Source organism: Gastrolobium bilobum, unplaced genomic scaffold, assembly GCF_033153095.1.
Source record: "Gastrolobium bilobum isolate Gb01-03AN ecotype WA unplaced genomic scaffold, APGP_CSIRO_Gbil_v1 utg4571, whole genome shotgun sequence".
Classification (NCBI taxonomy): Eukaryota; Viridiplantae; Streptophyta; class Magnoliopsida; order Fabales; family Fabaceae; genus Gastrolobium; species Gastrolobium bilobum.
This window is the reverse complement of record NW_026897812.1, coordinates 174,175-197,265: the sequence shown is the minus strand read 5'-3', so window position 1 is coordinate 197,265 and position 23,091 is coordinate 174,175. Positions and strand designations below refer to the sequence as shown.

The 23,091-nt window shown below is 39.9% G+C and overlaps 1 protein-coding gene across 1 annotated transcript; it reads left to right on the top strand.

The window, feature by feature from the left end:
- Nucleotides 1-21,221: 21,221 nt before the first annotated feature.
- Nucleotides 21,222-23,091, top strand: LOC133310529 (uncharacterized). The gene is made up of 2 exons (XM_061511466.1): nucleotides 21,222-21,496; nucleotides 22,491-23,091. The coding sequence occupies exons 1-2, from the start codon at nucleotides 21,222-21,224 to the stop codon at nucleotides 23,089-23,091; spliced, it is 876 nt and encodes a 291-aa protein (XP_061367450.1).

Genomic DNA, 23,091 nt, shown 5'->3' with positions numbered 1-23,091 from the left:
GTCGATTCGATTCATTCATGCATGTAACCCCCTGCTGGAAGCCTGTCAGGAGCCGCTCCTTGTCTGTGCCTCTTTGCACCGGCGATCACTCCCCGCCCTCGTCAGCGCTCGGGATGTTACATTCCCACCATCTTCCGCCTGGTTCGTCCTCGAACCACACCGTACTAGATGAGAGGCCCTTCTCTGATACCACTTGTAACGCCTGACAACTTGCAAGGATCAACGACTGTCCCCACACACTAACACGAGACTTTTCAGCGTGCTTTGTCCTCACTCGCACACTTCCCGGGAAAACTTCCCAGGAGGTCACCCATCCCAGAATTGCTCCAAGTCAAGCACGCTTAACTGTGGAGTTCTTCCGATCCGGACTACCGAAAAGCAGATGCATCTTGTTAGCATAGGTAGTACCAATTAATTCTTATAAGCTATCCCAACTGTGCAGTCTTATACCTGCACAGCCTTTGGAATCCCTCTCTTTCGGGTGTCGATTCGATTCATTCATGCATGTAACCCCCCGCTGGAAGCCTGTCAGGAGCCCCTCCTTGTCCATGCCTCTTTGCACCGGTGATCACTCTCCGCCCTCGTCAGCGCTCGGGATGTTACAAGTATATCCGGGAATTTGAAGCCTTAATCAATCAAGTGACCGAATTTTCAGACGAGGTCCTTGCTAGTTTTGTTATCTCTGGATTACATGCGGATCTGAGGCGCGCTATTCAATTTCATAATCCAACTTCTCTCCATCAAGCCATGCAACTGGCGGTGGCATACGAGGCCCATGACACTAAGCTTCGTACTTCGTTCTCTACCAACTCCAAACAGTTCTATGGACGACTGTGAACACCCAATTTTGTCCCAAATATTTAAAAAAACAAAAAATACAAAAAGAAAAAAGAAAAAGAAAAGAAAAATTTAAGTTATGAACACATATTTTTGTCCTTCAATAAGAAAAAAAGGAAGAGAGCAATCAAAAAGATGGAAAAGGGAAGAAAGACCATTTCAGAAAAAATAACAGCTTTGAGTAGGACATGTTCCAGCCGCGATGTATCCTTCATCCACTGTCTGATCGCGCTGAAAATATTTTAGCAAGATCTTAACTCATCGTCCTTCATATCAACTGGTGGATTTCTTGATTGGATGTCTATATCATTCCTAGGAAATTCAAATCCGCACCAGTTTTTCTAGACATTTCTACAGCAAGCAGCGATTTTGTGAGGTCATTTCTCCCAAATGAACCGTCCGATCGTCCTCAAATTGGGTCAGCGTGTTCCTCGCGTATGGTACTTCAATCTGACAGGACCGATTTTCAAACTGAGCATCCTAACATCAGATATAAATTTCGAAAGATGGGTTGTTAGTTTTGTTAGAATAGATGCAATTTCGGGCAGTCATATTGCAAGGATCATTTCTCTCAAATGAACCGTCCGATCTTCCTCAAATTTGGTCGGCATGTTCCTCGCATATGATACTTCAATATGACCGAACCGATTTTCAAGCTAAGCCTTTTAGTGTGAGATATGGGTGTCGCAAAATGGCTGTCCACATTGAAAAAAATCAATTTTCCTATGTAGTCCCACATTGCCCACTCCTCATTCCTTCCTCCTCCCTTCCCTCTATATAAAGAGCTCATCCCCCTTCCTTCCAACACACACAATTGGAGAAAACCAAACAAAAAAACATAAAAAGACTATTTCAAGAGTTAAAAAAAGACACTTGGGTTTTATATTAAAGCTAGTGTCATAGTAAAAAATTTGTTTTTGAGTAGAATTAAGGGGGTTTGTTAATTTGGCTGTGACGGCTTGTTAACTTATCTGTGAGGATTAATTTGGCCGTGACGGCTTGTTAACCTCATAGTACATTTTTGGGGGCATCAAGCTTGTTGAGTTGAGGCAATTCTCCACAACTTGGCTCCGTACACCAAGTTTTGTCGTCTTTGAGGTAAGTGTAACACCCCGTATATATCCGGTTTGTTATCATATCATCGTATTAAGCGACGCTTAATTTAAAATGCGGAATATTTTTTTCTTTTCAATTATAACGTCATTATTCGTTACCAACTTGATTACTTAAATCATTTTCCAAAACATAGCCTGTATGTAAATTGCAAAAGACAGCTAACTGTAATACCTCATAGAATAAATAACATAATTATGTCTTTAGTCACGAAACTACAACATAAACCCTGATAGTTTATACAACTCAAGCTAAAAGGTACTAACATCAAAGCGGCATGGACAAACCCCATGCTCACCAAACAAGGCAACAAGTCCAAAAAGGGTCTCAACTCAAATATCAATATAAAGACAGAAAACATAAACAGCATCCAATATCCAATCATGTCAACATACAACATATATAATCAGCTAAGCTCCGGCCTCCTACCGCCAGAGGCATCAGCCCCCAAATTACCTGAACCTGAAATAAGCGTCCCCAAAAGTGGGGTGAGATATCTAAACAAGAAATCTCAGTAAGGCAAGGGGTCCTCAAGGATCTTCCACCCCAAGCTCACTTACATGTGCAATATAAGTTCCAAAAACAGTTCAACAGTATAAGTTCCAAAATAGTGCAATGCAGCAGATAATCATGTCATGTGTGTTATAACTAATCTACTGGCCAGAGAGATGCAGGAATACGTCTATTACCCACACTAATGCAAGACGCCATTTGCACCCACCCACAGTGTCACCGTCTTGTATGACGCCACATACTCAGGCTAACTGTCTAAGTGGAACAACACATACATATTATAAGCAATTGCACATAAAGCTCAACAGCATTTTCAATTATCAAAGCATGTAAACACATCATGCGTATAAACCATTCCCCTATGGGGTATGGTGAAACCACACAATGGCTAAACCGAGGACACGAAAGCTTACCTCTTAAGCAATCAATCAAAGCCAAGTCCACACAAGCTCAAATGTCCAAACACAGCAGAATCACAATCTGTTTCGGACCAATAACAATATCAATATTCACACTCAACAAGCATACGGTATAAAGACAGCGTCTTTCCTTTGCTTTCCAAGTCTTAAGGCTTCTCACAAAGCCATAAGCCCTTAAATCCCTTGATTCTGACTTAGTTCAATTATTACAGAGGTTCAACTTAACCAATCTAGGGTCCACAAACCCCAAACATCATTCTGTATGAACAGTGCAGCTACTATTCTTCGAAAACCCAGAATATCCGGATATTCGTCGGGGGCATATCCGGATATCAATATCCAAATATCTGACTGGCAATATTCGGATATCAATATCCGGATATTCAGAACCCCATATCCGGATATTCGTCGGGGGCATATCCGGATATCAATATCCGAATATCTGACTGGCAATATTCGGATGTCAATATCCGGATATTCAGAACCCCATATCCGGATATCAATATCCGGATATCCATATTCAGATATCAATATCCGGATATTTCTAACCCAATATCCGGATATTTCGCGGCAGAATTCAGATTCTGCATTTCGCGAGATATCAATCCAAAGGTTCCATTTTTACCGATTACAGAAGCTTAAACATGCATTTCTAGGTGTGTTTAACCTTACCCAACCTTAAGTTATGATCTTTAGCTTGTTACATGCATCAAGGTTCCATTTTTTACTAAGAAAACTCAAGAACAAGAGTGATGATCATACCACAAGCTCAAACAGAGGTGGATGATGCTCTTAGAGCTCTCACAACAGCTCCACAGGTCAGACCTCTAATGAACACGAAAATGGTGATCAAGGTTGGTCCTTTCACCACAAGATGGCTCCTTCAAGCCCAAAATGCTAAGACCAAAGCTCCCTCCAAGAGAACCAAGAACTCAGCCAACACAACCCCTCAAACTCAGAACTTAAACCTAGAAATGGAGTCTCCTAGTCACTCCCAAGGCAAGTCCTCACCCACTCAAGGTGTTTTGGAGAAGGGAAAGGTAGAAGAATGGCACCTTAGGCTCACAAAATGAAGAAGAATGCAATGGAACAGTGCACAAAGGCTGGTCAGCTCCCCCAAGGTCACGTAGCAAAAGGAAATGCCTAGGGTTTTGTGCAAAAGTTGTATTTATAGCCGGTTTAAGCTTAATCGCATTGTATTAGCGCTAATTGCTACGCTTAGCATTTTAATTCCAAACTTAGGATTCTGAACCTACTCATTTTTCTAAGATTTAACATATTTTTATTTTATTTTTCACAGCACCTTTCCGGTACGCGCTTTTCCATAGCCAGTATCATTTCTGGCACCAATTCTCATTATTTTAACTTGAAACTTGTTTTACAAGTCCTATATATTATTCTAGTGACATATACACACTTTTTATAATTTTCCGGGATACTTCATCGGTACGCATTTATACCGAGTAGCAGAATCGGTATCTACGCTTTTCGTCAGAAAAGCGACTTTCAGCATTATTAATTACTTGCCATAATTATGAAAGACTTATAATAATTATTAGGTTCAATTATGGAATTATTTCCTAATTTCACATAATTAATTAATTAACTTCCTTAATTAACGGTGCGGGTTCTTACAGTAAGTCTGCTTACCTTCTCCTTTAGTTAATAATTGTCTTTTCATGCTCTTTATTCGCTTTATTAGTTTATAATTGTCTATAATTTATGCTCTTTATTTTTTTTAATTTATAATTGCCTATTTTTTGTATGCCTTTTTTATGCTCTTTATCTGTTTTATTAGAAATTTTCTTATAATTGTTTATTACTTTTGTATGTTTTTAATCTCTTTATTTGTTTTATTAAAATTTTTCTTATGTAATTTAGAAACTTAATTAGGGATTAATATGGACATGACGGCTTGTTAATCTCATAGTTTTTTGGGTCATTTTGGCTGTGACAGCTTGATGACCCAAGCTAGTTTTAAATTATTATTTTATACTAATTTATTTATTTTTTCTAATTAAGGATTAATTTAACTGTGATGATTTGTTAATCTCGTTAGTATTTTTCGGGTTATTTTAGTTGTGACAACTTGGTAATCCGAAGCCTTTAAAATAATTTCTTTAAAATTATTTTCAAAAATTAAAACCAACCAGTACACAAATAATTTTTAAGAACGACGTAGCTTTGAATTCCTCACTGCACCTGAGGATGCGTCGGAGCAGAACTCTTTTCGTCAAGCTAAAATAAAGTTTAATAAATTATTTTTCTTTTTAATCATATTTGTATTTATGGGAAAAAACAAATATTTTTAAAAGCTATTAATAATTCGCACAATTAATTTAAGGTAACCGTTTATAAACGGATGTGTCAGGGGTGCAGTGGGATTAAGTTTCCACCCTTCCTTGCGCATAATTAGACTCCCGAACCTTTGATCTATAATCTTAAAGACCAGTTTGCAATAAGAGGTTTTCCAATTTTTCCAAAGTGAATAAAATTGGGGGCGACTCCATTGTTTTTAATTTTTAAATTTCGAGTCGTTACAACGACAATCAGTGGGTGATTCTTAATTGTCTCCTTCACAACAAGTGCCCCAAATTAAACCAATGAATTTTGTACTAGCATTACCTGCTCCCAATCTCCCTCAGGTCAAGAAGATGTCATATGAATATCTACAAAGACAGAGAGAATTGGGCTTGTGCTATCATTGTAATGAAAAATGGAATATGAGCCATAAATGGCAAGGGAAGATGTTACTGTTGATTGGAGAGGAGGAAGAGTTGGAGGATCAACCAGAAGAGCAAATAGTTTGGTAGCCAGAGGCCAAAACGGCTGAAATGAGTGATGCAGCCTTACATTCGATGTTGGGTGAAACCAATCCTCGGGCCTTGCATTTTTCTATTCCATTCAAAGGAGCAACAATTAATGTTTTGATCGACTCAGGTAGCTCTCACAACTTTATCAATAGGGAGTTAGCTGAAAAATTTGGTTTATCCATGTTCAGAACACATAAAATGAGGGTATATTTTGGGAATGGAGAATTTTTGCTGTGTCACAAAAAATGTAATGATGTTAAACTCATGATTCAAGGTCACCAATTTGTAGTAGATCTGTGGGTTGTTGATCTTCATAACTTGGGGATAATTCTAGGAATCATGTGGTTAGCCAAATTGGGTAGGGTGATACATGATTATGACCTTTTGACAATGGAATTTGAGTGGTGCAATACGACAATAGTACTGAAGGGGGATTCTGATCAAAATCAAAACCCGAATTTGATGTCCCATCTTGGAGAACAACAACAGCCAAGTTCAGGGGTGGAGTAGATAGAACATAAGGTTTGCTCATAATTATGGAAGGTTTTAGTTGCATTTCAGGCAGTCTTCAAGATCCCTCATGAGTTGCCTCCATTTATAGGTTGCAATCATTCAATTCATCTTGAAGAGGGTGTGAAACCGGTGTCAGTCCGACCTTATAGATATGCATACCATCAAAAGGCTGAGATAGAAAACAGGTGGCTAATCTGTTAACTTCAGGATACATACGGGAAAGTATAAGTCTGTTCTCTTCTCCAGTGTTGCTAGTCAAGAAACAAGATGGAATCTGGCGCATATGCATTGACTATAGGCAACTTAACAATATTACTGTGAAAGATCGATTCCCTATTCCTACAATCGATGAGTTGTTGGATGAGTTACATGGGGCAAGGGTGTTCTCAAAACTGGATTTACGCAGTGGCTATCATCAGATAATGATGAGTACGGATAATATATTCAAGACAAATTTTCAAACCCATGAGGGTCATTATGAATTTTTGGTTATGCCATTTGGCTTAATCAATGCACCTTCCACATTTCAAGCTGTCATGAACCACATGTTTAAGGCTCATCTCCGCAGATTTGTGATTTTTGTCTTCGATGACATCCTCGTGTACAGTGCTTCTATGATGGATCATATTGTTCAATTAAGGACTGCATTGCAGTGCCTCTTGAAGAACGAATTTTATGTGAAAATGAGTAAGTGTGCTTTTGGTGTTTCTGAGATAGAATATCCAGGACACTTAGTTTCGGGTGATGGGGATAAGTTGACCCCAAGAAAATCTCAGCAATGCTTCCATGGCCAGCCCCAAGAACATTAAAACAGCTTAGGGGATTCTTAGGCTTAACAGGATATTATAGACATTTTGTGAGGCAATATGCATCCTTGGCCATATAATATTATTTATCTTAAATAATATAAAATAAAATAATTATCTACATAATTTTAACTAATAAAAGTATTATTTTACATATTTTTTAATTCTCATAGTTATTAAAGATTTGATAGGCTTAAAGAGCCTAATCAGTTTAGGTCAAATCTTTTTATTTTATAACCAAAAAAGTTTACAACTCTTACAACCAATTTAATCACCGTTGATTTCCGTCAATCTAACAGTTATAATTTATTGGGAATTAATAATTAATTAATAAATGTGGCACAATAAATGTTAATAATTTTTAATAGATTATAACCGTTAGATTGACGAAAATCAACGGTGATTAAATTGGTTGTAAGAGTGGTAAACTTTTTTGGTAGTAAGTGGATCCGTTCTCAATTTTTTATAATTTATAATTTTTTCCCAAATCTCGGGACAATTGCAACTCTACAGAAAATGGTATTCAAATTCCATTTTTGCCCATCATTTAATGACCCAATAATCTTTTTTAAGGGTTAAATTGTCTTCCAACCCTCATTTGTAACCTGACCCTTCTCTCTCTGCGTTAAACCATCGAAAAAATTCTAAAGGGGCGTTTGGTTGAGGAAATTTTTTTTGAATACTAGGGAAATGTAATTGATAGGGAAATGATTGAAAAGTAAGTTAAGTAGGAAAGTTGAAAAAAAGATATTTGGTTGGACAAAACATTACTGGGTAAATTGAGTGAAATTCTCTGAATCTATGTTTGGTTGAAGATAAAATATTGATGGAAAACCAGGTTAAAATTACAAAATAACCCCTTACAATATTTTAATTTTTTTTTATAACAGCAATATTTTAATTTAGTTGTACTGTTTGTTCCATCTATGTCGATTGGTAAGTCAATATGTCACCATAATAACATTTCTATTTTTCTGCACACATTTTCTTTAGCTTGTTGAAACTTTAAAAAATGCAACTCTTTGGATCAACACCAACTTAAATTCATTACAACTATTGGTTGGTTCGTTTAAGACGAAAGATTGTAGAGTGCATAGTATGCATATATTGTTAGAAATATTAAGAATCAATTATAATATTAGGAAGATTTTATTATAATTATAATATTAAGATTCTTGATATTTCTCATTAAACGTTATATGGCCCAATTAATTACTGATACACTTAATCTCAATCATTGATTTGATTTGGTATATGATGGATGTACCAGATTATGAATTATGGAATATATATATTAGGGATGGTCCTCTCTCCCCTTCAACCCTAATGTCATTCTCTCCATCAGAATACATATCAAAGTAAAGAAGGCTTAGAGAGAGAAACTACCCTAACACAATTGCTCACAAGATGATGACTGTTGTTAATCCTTCATCAATGTTTCCGGGTATTCTGATATATTAATTTGAAAAATCAATATGCATTGATTTCGTGACCCAATATGTATTATAAAAGAAGAAATTACATGGATAAATATGCATTGATTTGGTGACACTGTATGCATCATTTTCGGACACTGTATGCAAATTGATTTGATTTGATATATTTATTTAATATATATTACAAATTGATTTGATATTTAAATTGATTAAAGAATCAACTTATCATTTTCGGGCCCTGGTTTCATGAATTTGAAACATTTTCTGAATTTATAATTATATATGATGGGATATTAATTCCATAATAGATTATGATTGCGTATGTGAGTACGTTGATAAGTTTATGAAAAATGTGGCAACCTTGATGCGCAAGTTCTTGGCTGCTTGAAGGTCTTTCGATCCAGACGAGTGTGGATGTGAAGAAGAAGAAGAATGTGAGTCACGTTCCCTGTAGTTGTCGAAGATTGCATCCAACTTGCATGTGATTTCCATGTACTGTTGCTGCATCTGTTCCTTGAGAACATCTACATCTGACTGTGTTTGTTCCCACCGATCATCGATCGATTTGGAACGGGTTTCGGGTGCCATTGTTCAAGAAGATGAAAGCACCAATTGATAGAACCAATTTCTATCAAGGAGACAGAGAAGAAGAGAAGTTGAGAATAGAGAAAGAAGTATCTTGTTATTTCAATTCAATACCTTTATTACACTCATGTTTCCCTTTTTATACTCAAGGGTTAACAGAAAACTAAAAGAATAAGAACATGCACCATATGGTGATGTAACAGAATCCTAACTGACTAATACAGTAGGTATATACACAATCCTATTTCAACTGTCCTTACAGCACTCATGCATGCTACTCTTACTCTTCAAATCTCCTTGGTTTCCTAATCGACCTTTTGATTCTTCTATCTGCAATGGACCTCTCCAATTCTGTTTCATTTGGTTCCATCATCTCTGTTGCATTGGTATGCAACTCTGGCTCTATTTCTTTGTCTTCAACTGTCATTGCTGCTGTTTCACTTGGGCCATGGTCATTGGGCTCTTCTGATGGGCTATAGCACATTGGGCTCGTATCATTATGTCATCGATTTTAATATTTTTTCTTTTTGGTTGGTGTTGATTTGCTTTGGGAGGATCTTATCCTTCTTCATTCCACTCTCTACAATTAAAAAGTAAATTTCTGTTATTTTTGAATATATAATGTTTTGTGATCTGTGTTTGTATTTTTATAAAATGTCCATGGTACTTCAAATAGTGTTTACTGCACAATTATTTTAAGTTCATAACTGGGAAACACTTGTTCACACGGTACTTATTTAAGATTAAAAGAAAAATAAAAGCTTACCATTTGGATTCAGATTTGCAACTATATGAGTTGTGTAAGTTGTATTACTCACTGTTAATTTGGAGGAATACTATCGACATAACCGTTTAAATCACAATTGAACACACCCCTGCACTGGTGCCATTAGGTCTCTGCACAGTAATCTTTTGAACATCATGTTTCAAGTCAGTAATATTTCCTATGTGTCTTTCATCTCAGACTTGTCTGTTTGCATAAGAACCAAATGATATGTTATTTGTATTGAGCCTAAATAATTAGCTTACTGATCAATAAACTTCCTCCTTTTTCTCCATCTTTTAGGTCCACTGACCTTCAAAGGGACTGATATACTGGGGGTATACCACAATTAGTCTTAGACAACGGTAAGCATAACTATATCCTTAATTTCTCATTCTCTTCAGGTTAACTATAATGTAATGTGCGATATTAATTTTCTCCCTTGCCTCCCTCGTGTTTTTTCGTATAATAAATTGATGATGGCTTTGGTGATTTTTCCAAACTACTAGCATTATATTTCTAGATGCACCTATTGGCACTGGATACTCATACGCTACAACCTCAGAAAGTTTGGTTCTATCAGACTTGATCTCAACAAGACAAACAAATTCTTGAGAGGTGAATGTATTAATGTAACCTTTGATTATTTTCACTGGTGCTATTTCCCTAAGATATGTTGGGCTTTCTCCTTCAATGCTAAGCCCAAGCCCATTTGAGGGGTTTCCTAAAAACCCTAACCCTAATTTCCACCTCCTCTATATATACTCATTAGTTGTGGGTGGAGGCTAGGTCAGAGTATGAGAAAACAGATTTGAGAGAAAAATTGTTTGAGTGTTTTGAGCAAAGCTTTATGCTTTGTATTTGAGAGATATCTAGAGAGAGTTTGAGTGAAACATCTCTAGGGTAGTTTGATTATCACCATTGTTGGAGAGGTTGAGTTAACCACAACATTGGTGTATTTGATTCTTTGTAACCATTATTTTCATAGTGGATTTTTGATCTGGACTAGGTCCCGTGGGTTTTTACTTCTTCATTGGAGAAGGTTTTCCCACGTTAAAAACTGTTTGTGTTCTCTCTCTCTCTCTCCTTCTCTTCTCTCTCCCGTGTTTTTCGTTTTGATTTTTTCGCTGCGCTGCCCGACCTGGTGAAGTTCAGGCCGAGGTATTGCCGAGATCCGAAATCAAGATCTTGTTGATTGACTTCCGCACAAAGGCTGCTTAGCCGAGCTTGAGGGAACCGAGTTTTCCCAACAGTGGTTTCAAATCCCGAGTTCGACGGGTTCTGAGGGAGACGAGATGGAGACCAGTGGCATAACTAATGATGGAGATATGTTCAAGTTGACCGCAGACAACTTCACTTATTGGAGACCGATGATGGAAGATCATCTCTACTGCAAAGATCTACATGAGCCCATTACCCTTGATGAGAGACCGGCAGGCAAGATAGATAAGGAGTGGGAGATCCTGAGTTGGAAGGTTGTAGCCACGATCAGGAAATATATTGACAAGAGCCTCTTTGAGCACGTGTCCGAGTTCACGAATGCGTATGAGTTGTGGACGAAATTAGAGTCCATGATTCAGAAGAAGACTCCCAAGAACAAAGCACACCTGGTTCGCCAACTTGTTAAGCTTGAATACAAGGACGACATGAGCATGATTGAACACCTGAACACCTACAAAGGAGTTAAATGTAAAAGAATACGTTATATATTGATCTGTGTCAGGGAGTTACAATATATAGAGATCCTAATGGGCTTAAGTGTAAGGCCCAAACCTAATCCAAACCTAATCCTAATACAGTCAGAATACAGTCAGACTATTTACGGATAAGACAGAATCCAATCATATCTAATCAAATCTAATCATATCATATCTAATATTCTAACACTCCCCCTCAAGCTGGTGCGTATATATTATGAGCACCAAGCTTGTTACAAATGTATTCAACCCGAGGACCTCTAAGAGCTTTAGTGAAAACATCTGCTAGTTGATTAGATGAGTTGACAAAAGCTGTCTTGATTTCTCCTGACTGAATCTTTTCCCGAATGAAGTGACAATCAATCTCTATATGTTTGGTCCTCTCATGAAAAACAGGATTAGAGGATATATGTAGCGCAGCTTGATTATCACAGATGAGTGTCATGGGTTGTTTCTGTTCACGATGAAGCTCCTGAATCAACTGCTTTAACCAGATCAACTCACAGGTAGTATTTGCCATTGCACGATACTCAGCTTCTGCACTAGATCGGGAAACAACAGGTTGTTTCTTGCTTTTCCATGAGATTAAGTTTCCTCCGAAGAAGACACAATAACCAGAAGTAGAGCGTCTGTCCGAGGGTGATCCTGCCCAATCGGCATCTGAGTAACCACAAATTTCTGTATTTCCCTGATCCGAATACAACAAACCTTTTCCTGGTGCTCCTTTGATGTATCGGAGGATCCTCACAGCAGCATCCCAATGTGAATCACAAGGGGAATCAAGGAACTGACTGGCCGTACTGACAGCGAAAGAAATATCTGGCCTAGTCACAGTAAGATAATTGAGCTTCCCAATCAGCCTTCGATAACGTCCAGGATTAGATAACGGCTCCCCTTGTCTGGGCAATAACTTAACATTAGGATCCATTGGTGTATCAACTGGCTTACACGCCAACATACCAGTCTCTTCTAGGATATCCAAGGCATACTTCCTTTGACAGATAGAAATGCCCTGTCTAGATTGTGCTACCTCAATTCCCAAGAAGTAACGCAGCTTCCCAAGGTCCTTTGTTTGAAATGCACTGAATAAATGTTGTTTTAACTGATGGATTCCGTCTTGATCACTCCCAGTGAGAATGATGTCATCAACATAGACTAACAAATAGATGCACTTATCAGGAGATGTGATCCTATAGAACACAGAGTGATCAACTTTACTGCGAATTAGGCCAAACTCCTGAACAGCAGAACTGAAGCGACTGAACCATGCTCGAGGAGACTGCTTGAGACCATATAAGGATTTTCGAAGACGACACACCTTCCCAGGATCCCCCTGAGCAACAAAACCAGGTGGTTGCTCCATGTAAACTTCTTCTTGTAAATCACCATGAAGAAAGGCATTTTTGATGTCAAGTTGAAGGAGTGGCCAGTGACGAACAGCAGCAAGGGCAAGAAATAGGCGGACGGACGCCATCTTAGCGACCGGAGAGAATGTATCGCTATAATCAAGGCCGAATATTTGAGTAAAACCCTTTGCAACTAGGCGGGCCTTGAGTCGATCAACATGGCCATCAGGTCCAACTTTCACAGTAAACACCCAGCGACAACCAACTGTAGACTTCTGTGGAGGAGCAGAAACAAGGTCCCAAGTGCCATTGGAATGAAGTGCAGTCATCTCATCAAGCATCGCTTGGCGCCACCCTGGATGGGAAAGTGCTTCACTTGTGGTCTTAGGAATAGAAATAGAAGAAAGACTAGAAACAAAGGTGAAATGAGGTGAAGAAAGACGGTCATAGCTCAAAAAAGTATAAAGAGGATAAGGGTTACGAGTAGTACGAGTACCTTTTCTTTGAGCAATGGGAAGAGCCTCTGGTGAAGGATCCGGAGAGGAAGAAGCAACAGCAGTGGGCGATGAGTCAGCAAGAGTCGAGTCGACAGGAGGCATAGTTTTGCGACGCTGATAGGTGAGAAGTGGACGGTCCTCAGGTATAGAAGCAATAGGTTGCTCGTTTGGAATAGAAGCACCTGCAGCTGGCAAAGACAAGTCAAGAAAAGGGACAGGAAGAACATGATCAACCTGTGACAACTGAGATGGAATAGAATTAAAGGGTTGTTGATCAAGAAAAGTGACATCAGCGGAAACTAAGTAACGCTTAAGATCGGGAGAATAACAACGATAACCCTTTTGAAGACGAGAATAACCAAGAAAGATACACTGAAAGGCTTTGGATGTTAACTTATCCTTACCAGGAGTGAGATCATGAACAAAACAAGTACAACCAAAGACATGTGGAGTTAGAGGATAAAGAGGAACATCTGGAAGCAATAGGTTATGAGGAATGTCATTGTTGAGCACAGATGAGGGCATGCGATTGATGAGAAAACAAGAGATGAGTACAGCATCTGCCCAGAAGTGAAGGGGAACCTGCATATGAAGAAGAAGGGTACGTGCAGTTTCAATGAGATGTCTGTTTTTACGTTCAGCCACCCCATTTTGTTGTGGAGTGTGAGGACAAGTAGTTTGATGTAAAGTACCTTGTGTGGCCAAGAAATTAGAAAAATCAATAGAAACATATTCCTTAGCATTATCACTACGTAGAATACGAATAGAAACACCAAATTGAGTATGAATCTCAGTATAAAACTTTTTATAAATGGAAAATAACTCAGAACGATTTTTCATTAAATAGACCCAAGTGCAACGGGAAAAATCATCAATAAAGGTAACGAAATACCGAAAACCTAAAACAGACAAGGTACGACTTGGACCCCAGATATCTGAATGAACAAGAGAAAAAGAGGCATCAGCTCGTTTATTGACTCGATTGGCAAAAGAGGAACGTGTATGCTTCCCTTGTTGACATGACACACAATCTAAAGACTGAAGACCGGATAAAAGAGGAACCATTTTCTGCAACTTCGAAAGACTTGGATGACCGAGGCGACTGTGGATAAATTGTGGAGATTCTGTGAGAGAGAGTGCCACTGAAGGACGAGGCACATCCAGATAGTAAAGCCCCCGTGACTCACGACCCACTCCAATCATTTCCCCCGTACCCGGATCCTGCACAGAAACAGAATGGTTAGAGAAAGTAATGGTGCAAGTGAGGGAGTGGATCAACTTACTAATAGAAATTAAGTTATAAGGGATGCCAGGAATGTAATAAACAGATGTCAAGGCCAAGGTAGAGGTCGGACGAGCTTGTCCAATCCCACGAACTGGGGCTTTGGTTCCATCCGCAAGGGTAAAAGAAGGTAAATGATCAGAATAAGTAAGAGATGTAAAAAGTTCCTTATTACCACAGAGATGATCGGTAGCACCTGAGTCAAATATCCAAGTGCCAAGTGATGTAGAATGAGAAACACAAGCAACGGGATTACCAGTATATGGTTGAGACTGAGGAGAAGCTTTCTTGAGAAGAGTTTGGAGTGCAGCATAGTCCGCAAGTGAGAGAGAAACTGAACCAAATGATGCATTGTCTGACTGAGCTATATTCGCAGCAAGAGAGGTAGAATCCTTCAGTTTGGAAGATGTAATGAGCCCAATATTAGTAGAGATGATTCCTGAGGAAGTTTTGACAGGAGGACAAGGAGAGTTAACCTCCGAGAGATCAGTGGACGCTGCTGCCATTTAAAAACAGAATATAAAAGCCGTAAACGAAGGCAAACGATATCCAATCAAGGAGAACCACGCGTCTAAAGTGAGACCCACAAAGAACCAAGCACAGATCCAGAAAGAGGAGAAGAAGGCGAGAAGTTCTGTCCAAGAACGGCCGAAAAAATCCACCGGAACAGTGCACACGCGCCGGTTGAAGGTGGCGCGTGAGCACCACGCGCAGAGGAGAAGAACGACGCGTGGAGGCGCGTTGATGACGCGACGGTGGTCGGACCACCACAGAACTGGTCGCCGGGATGAGACGGTCCTGATCGCAGGTAGTCTGGGCTGAAAACTCGCCGGAACAGTGCTCTGGTGGCCGGAACAGTGACGAGCGGCGGTTGTTGGCGGCCGGAAGTGGTTCCGGTGGCCTGAACAGTGACGAGCGGCGGTTGTTGGTGGTGGGAAGTGGTTCTGACAGTTGAAGAAACAAGCCGGAGAGACACACGGCTTAGAGAGAAACTCGCCGGAAGAATGCACGGTAAAGTAGAAGAGAACACCTAAGCAGTGGGCTTAGGGTTTTAGCGGAAGCGGATCCCCAGAGCGAAAAAGCTCTGATACCAAGTTAAATGTAAAAGAATACGTTATATATTGATCTGTGTCAGGGAGTTACAATATATAGAGATCCTAATGGGCTTAAGTGTAAGGCCCAAACCTAATCCAAACCTAATCCTAATACAGTCAGAATACAGTCAGACTATTTACGGATAAGACAGAATCCAATCATATCTAATCAAATCTAATCATATCATATCTAATATTCTAACAAAAGGTATTGTGAATCAGCTGTCAAAGGGTGATATGAAAATTGATGAAGAATTCCAAGCATTGCTGCTGTTTAGCTCGCTGCCAGAAAGCTGGGATACTCTGGTGGTGACCCTGAATAACTCGACTCCAGATGGAAAATTGAAGATGGATGTCGTGACAGACAGCCTCCTGGGCGAAGAATCCAGGAGAAGAGAACGAGGTACTCTGAGCACGTCTGAGGCCAACGTTGCTGAGAACAAAGGGAAATCTGACTCCCGAGGTAGAAGCAAAAGCAGGGGTCAAGATCGTGATAGAAGAGGAAAGTCCAGAGGTTGGTCAAAGCCGAAATATGAGTTGAAGTGTTTTTACTGTGGAAAGACAGGTCATAAGAAGCCAGATTGCTGGACTCTGCAGAATGATGAGAAGAACGGCTCAGTGAAGCCGGATCAGATTATTCCCAAGAAGAGGGAAGACATGAGCACCACTGCGATGGCTGCCAACCCGGATGCCGAGATATTCCTCCTAGGTGAGGATAATTATTTGAATGTTGCATATGATGACTGCACCTGGATTGTTGACTTCGGTGCCTCCTTCCACGTTACTCCACACAAAGGTTTTTTCTCCTCTTACCGAGGAGGTGATTTTGGAGTTGTGAAGATGGGAAATCAAGTGACCAGCAAGATTGTTGGTGTCGGTGATGTAACTCTGACCACAGATGTCGGATGCCAACTTGTGTTGAAAGATGTAAGGCATGTTCCTGACATGCGATTGAACCTAATCTCGGTAGGCAAACTTGATGATGCCGAGTTAGTGAACTACTTCGGTAGTGTGAGATGGAAGCTAGCCAAGGGAAACTTGGTCGTGGCCCGAGGTAAGAAGGAAGGCTCCTTGTACGTGATGCAAGGAAAAATCAATGGTGGAGAAGCCAATTCTGTTCGAGATGAACCTAGCTTGGAGCTATGGCACTAGCGCCTCGGCCACGTGAGCGAGAAAGGGCTACAGATCCTGAACAAAAAAGGATTACTGACCGGGTTGAAAGGCCAAGCGTTGGAGAGTTGCACGCACTGCCTAGCTGGAAAGCAGCACCGGGTTTCTTTTGTGAGACCGGATCAACCAAGACGACGCAGGTATATTCTTGACCTCGTCCATACTGATGTCTGCTCTATGTCGGAAAGATCCCTTGGAGGAGCTCAGTACTTTGTTTCATTTATTGATGACCATTCCCGCAAAGTGTGGGTATATTTGTTGAAGTCTAAAGACCAAGTACTCCAATCCTTTAAAGCATTCCATGCGATGGTTGAAATGGAGACTAGCAAGAAATTAAAGGTGGTCCGATCTGATAATGGTGGTGAGTATTGCAGCCCATTTGATGCATACTGCAGAGCGGCCGGGATCAGACTTGAGAAGACGCCCCTAAGACTCCACTGTTGAATGGACTGGCTGAGAGGATGAACAAGACTATTGAAGAGAAGGTCCGAAGTATGCTATCCAATGTTGGATTGCCGAAATCATTCTGGGGAGAAGCCGTCAAAACAGCTGTTGACTTGATCAACCTCTCACCATCATGGCCACTTGAAGGAGAAATTCCGGAAGAAGTCTGGACAGGTCGGAAAGCGGCCTATAATCAATTGAAAGTGTTTGGATGCCGAGCTTTCGTGCATATCCCTAAAGATGAAAGGGCAAAACTCGATGCGAAGACAAAAGAATGCATCTATCTTGGTTCGCCGAGATGTGAGTTCGGGTTTCGACTTTGGGATCCAATCAATAAGAAGATCGTGAGAAGCCGAGATGTGATCTTTCATGAGCATGAGAACATTCATGACATCTCGAAGCCCAAAGTCCGAGTTACTGTCAAACGTGAAGAACTCATCCCTCATGTCCGAGCTGAAGCAGGGGGAGAAAATCAAGAGAATGAAGAGATTAATGACCAGCAACAAGCTGAAGATGACCAAGACATTGAGGTCCGAGTTGAGGATGAGATCCGGGATAAGAATGATGAACCGGGTTCTCAAGCTGAAGAACAACCGAGATATCCAACTCGAGAAAGAATACCCTCTACAATATACTCATCTGATGAATACACCGTTGTTGCTGAAGACGGTGAGCCTCAGAGTTATGATGAGGCTGTGACGAGCTCAGAGAAAGAAGAATGGGAAAATGCAATGCAAGACGAGATGAAGTCTCTGCACGAGAATCAGACTTATGAGCTGACCGAGTTGCCGAAAGGAAGACGAGCTTTGAAAAACAAATGGGTCTACAAGATTAAGAACGAAGAGAACGGGCAAAAGTCGAGATACAAAGCCCAGATTGTAGTGAAAGGCTGCAATCAGAAGAAAGAAGGAGATTTTGAGGAGATTTTTTCTCCTGTGGTGAAAATGACCTCGGTCCGAACTGTGTTAGCCATGGCGGCTTCAATGGACCTCGAGGTAGAACAAATGGACGTGAAGACGGCATTTCTTCACGGTGATTTAGAAGAAGAAATATATATGGAGCAACCTGAAGGGTTCCGAGCTCTTGACCAAGAAGACTTGGTATGTCGGTTAAAAAAGAGCCTCTATGGCTTGAAGCAAGCACCTCGGCAGTGGTACAAGAAGTTTGAATCATTTATGACTGATCATAAGTTTGAGAAGACAGAAGCCGACCACTGCGTATTTGTGAAGAGGTATGAGGCCGGAGATTTTTTGATCTTGTTATTCTATGTTGACGACATGCTTATTGTAGGGAAAGACAAATCGAGGATAGTCGCCCTGAAAAAGGCGTTGAGCTCGTCCTTCGCAATGAAGGACCTCGACCCTGCAAAGCAGATTCTCGGAATCAAGATCATCCGAGATAGACAAAAGAAGCTAATGTGGCTAAGTCAAGAGAAGTATATTGAGAAGATTCTGAAGAGATTTAGCATGGACAAAGCCAAAACAATGAGCACCCCCTTTGCCGGACACATAAAGCTGAACCAGAAGCAATGTCCAAGATATGATGAAGACAAAGATGAGATGATGAAGGTCCCGTACCAATCCGCCGTGGGAAGCTTGATGTATGCAATGGTTTGCACCAGACCCGACTTGGCATATGCTGTTGGAATGGTAAGCCGGTATCTGTCAAACCCCGGCAAAGAGCACTAGGAAGCAGTGAAGTGGATCTTCAAGTACCTCCGAGGTACAACCGACTTATGTCTCCGATTTGGAGAAGACAAAACCGAGTTGCAAGGCTACTCGGATTCTGATTTAGGGGGAGACGCCGACTCGAGGAAGTCGACTACAGGATATTTGATGAGATTTGCCGGAGGAGCTGTCTCTTGGCAATCAAGACTTCAGAAATGTGTTCCATTATCGACAACTAAGGCTGAGTACATTGCCGCTACTGAGGCAAGCAAATAGATGCTGTGGATGAAGAAGTTCCTCATGGAACTCGGCCATGATCAAGACAAGTACGAGCTGGATTGTGACAATCAAAGTGCAATCAATCTTGCAAAGAATTCAACCTATCACTCCCGCACTAAGCATATTGATGTGAGGTATCACTAGATCCGGGATGTGGTGGAAGGTGGAGAGCTCGAACTCGTCAAGGTGCACACTAACCATAATTGGTCCGACATGATGACAAAGCCGGTTCCAGCAAGAAAATTTGAAGACTGCTGTGAAGGAGCCGGGTTGATGTTGAAGCCGATGCGTTGAAGTCGGAGGGGGAGATTTGTTGGGCTTCCTCCTTCAATGCTAAGCCCAAGCCCATTTGAGGGGTTTCCTAAAATCTCTAACCCTAATTTCCACCTCCTCTATATATACTCATTAGTTGTGGGTGGAGGCTAGGTCAGAGTATGAGAGAACAGATTTGAGAGAAAAATTGTTTGAGTGTTTTGAGCAAAGCTTTATGCTTTGTATTTGAGAGATCTCTAGAGAGAGTTTGAGTGAAACATCTCTAGGATAGTTTGATTATCACCATTGTTGGAGAGGTTGAGTTAACCACCACATTGGTGTATTTGATTCTTTGTAACCATTATTTTCATAATGGATTTTTCATCTGGACTAGGTCCCGTGGATTTTTACTTCTTCATTGGAGAATATTTTCCCACGTTAAAAACTTTTTGTGTTCTCTCTCTCTCCTCCTCTTCTCTCTCCCGTGTTTTTCGTTTTGATTTTTTCGCTGTGCTGCCCGATCTGATGAAGTTCAGGCCGAGGTATTGCCGAGATCCGAAATCAGGATCTTGTTGATTGACTTTCGCACAAAGGCTGCTTAGCCGAGCTTGAGGGAACCGAGTTTTTCCAACAAGATACTCTCTCCATAGACCACAGAAAAAATGCTTCTATATAATACTTTTCTTATTAAATACCATGTATCCGGTGACGTGCCAATTCATGATTGTGACGTGAAGATTCAATTTTCACTATTTGGCACATGACTCCGAATGAGTATGTGTAAGGATTAAGTTGTGAAGTTAAGGGTTAGCTATATCTTCTAAATATAAATGCTCCAAATGAAAATTTGATTGTGTAATTTTCTGTAATATGGTTGACAACTGTTCATAATTCCTTTATCAGTATGTGTGATTGTTTCATTTATCCTTTACTTATCAAATTTATTCTTTTTATCAGTTATGTTGGTATTGATCAAATTCAGAAGGCTTTATATCATGAAAGTTATTTTCTTTTCCTTTTATATATATATATATATATATATATATATATATATATATATTAAAGTTTGGAACGCCTGCGGTTTGGCCCTAGCCCATAGGTAATATTGAATGTAAATTTTTTTAAATTTGGGTAGGTTGATACATTCTCTCTATATATAGGTAAGTATTAAGACTTAATAATAAGTAATTTTTTATTTTTCAAATAGTTAACAGTATTAAATTAATAGTTAATAAAAAAGTTTAATTTTTGGTTGTTTAGAATTTATATCGATGAAGAATAGTGAAGTGTAATTTCCTCTAGGTTAACACATATCCTGAATCTGAATCATTTGATCCTTCCCTTGTGCAGCTATGATCTTCTCCTCAACCTTGCAACTCTCAATGGTTGAAATTTCTGGGTCGACGGCTGCTCCATTGTCTTGGCTTGCTGTAGTAATAACCCCTCCTTACATTCTGTGACCGCCCCCTTCAAGCAGATATGGAAGCCCTCCACCATTTTTATCTATTCTGTTGTGGTCTCCATCCTTACACTTAAAATCTTACCTTGTATTTCTCCAGATTATTCCCCATTCCACCAATCCAAGGTGAACATAGTTGAGTGCTGCATTGTTTTTATCTATTAACATTTATGTGGGAAACCTAAATATATATATGCATAGCAGGTGCTCGAAGAAATTCCTTATAAACAAAATTCATGGGCAAGAAAGGAGGGGCAAAAAAATTGCCAAATTTAGAATATGGGTCCCGCACCCCAATATCATTGAGGGAAGAAGCCACTGGAAAAATACAAACCAAGCCAGCCTCTAACCTCAAGTCAATTTTGCGATTTGAGCACTTGAAAAAGCTAGCATTGTGGGCAACTAATGACCCTTTGATACCGTCTTTGGGTGCCTTCTATGGCCAGCATTTGGCTACCGTTGGAGAGGCCACAGGAATACCGCCTGATCCTTCTTTAATGACTTGCCAAAGGTTTGCTTTTCCATTTTGTTTCCTATATCATTCTTGCTTACAGATTTTGTTTGTTTTTATGTGCTTAGTTATCATTGTGTTTTAATGCCTTTAGTAAATTTGAAAAGTTGAACTATGAAGATGGGTGAGTTATAAAAATACGTTTTCAACTTTTTGAATAGTGTAATACGGAGCAATATGATCTTGTCCCGAGCAGGTTCCCGGATTAGAGGGCCTTCCAGATACCTGAGTATTGGGCGCCTGGCTAGGTGAGAGGCCACTCTTGTCTATGGGCAAAACTTGCCTTTGCCCGCCAGCCAGCCATGTCTTACTAGCTTACGAGGTGGCCTTTTCTCAATATTTCTGTGTCACCACTACATCACCCAGGATCACCACCTGCAGGATTTGTACGGTGAATAACCCCACATTCTCCCAACTGCCACAAGGCCTCTATAAAAGGCTAGTATAGCGTCAAGGGGGGAAATATACACACACACACACACACACTTCCAGGGCATTCCTCTGATGTGCACACACACCCCCTCCTTGTTATTTCTATCTGACATTTGATTGGAGGTTCTGATCCATACTTTATCAAACATCTTTGCCATCCCTCCGTGGATAGATATAACAGCTTCCATTAGTTGGACACGATCCATATATTATTTGTGGAATGTGTCAAGTTTCAAATTAACAGACCATCTGTTCTTGTGCTCCTCTTTGTTATGCTATACTTCAGTAAGATGGTTTAGTTTATAAGTTTTTCTGCTTACTTTTAGCATCCATGTGGTGTATTGTTGAAGCATTTGGTGATCTTTTGTTATAATGTAATTGATAGAATAAAGAACATGAGATAGCTCTAACAGCTACAAATGTTTGAAGTTACTTTTATTTATTTATTGGATGTGTTTGAATATCTCAGATTAACTTCCTAGGTTATCTTTAAACAGTTGATACTTGGAAATTTCATAAGATTCAGTATAAAATATTCTTAAATCATTTGACTACTCTACAGATGTGAAACTGTACTGCATCCCGGCTTTAATTCAACTGTACGAATTGAGAAGAATAGATCAAAGGTGAGACATAAACACAGGAAGTCGGGTACCGTCACTCAAAATAACATAGTATACAAGTGCCATTTCTGTTTCCATCAGAATTTGAAGAGAGGGACCCCTAAGGGACATATAAAAGGAATATGCCCATCAAAAGATAAATCATTGTTAGAATCAACACCTCCTTCAAGACCCGTCACACACGGGTGTTCAAAGTTAGAGAAAGGCATTATAAGCAAAGATGAAGCTAATGAAATAAATATGTTTGCTTCACGAGCTGTAGTTAAGGACGTGGCTCTTATAGATAGTCTGGCAACTCCCCCAAGTACAAGTACTACGTCTACAACCTTGTCAGAAGGGAAGAAGAGAAGGAGAAATAGTTTGACGTCTGAGAAAGCAATTGAAATGACAGGCATGTCTGCAAAAGTAGAAGAAGCAAAATCTCTAAGCACAGCGAGCAAAAGACGAAGAAAATCTTGGACTAGTTTAAAGAAAATTGCTCAGAGCAACGATCATGAGAACAGTCAGGTTGCTAATTTGACAGTCCCATTCTTTTTATAA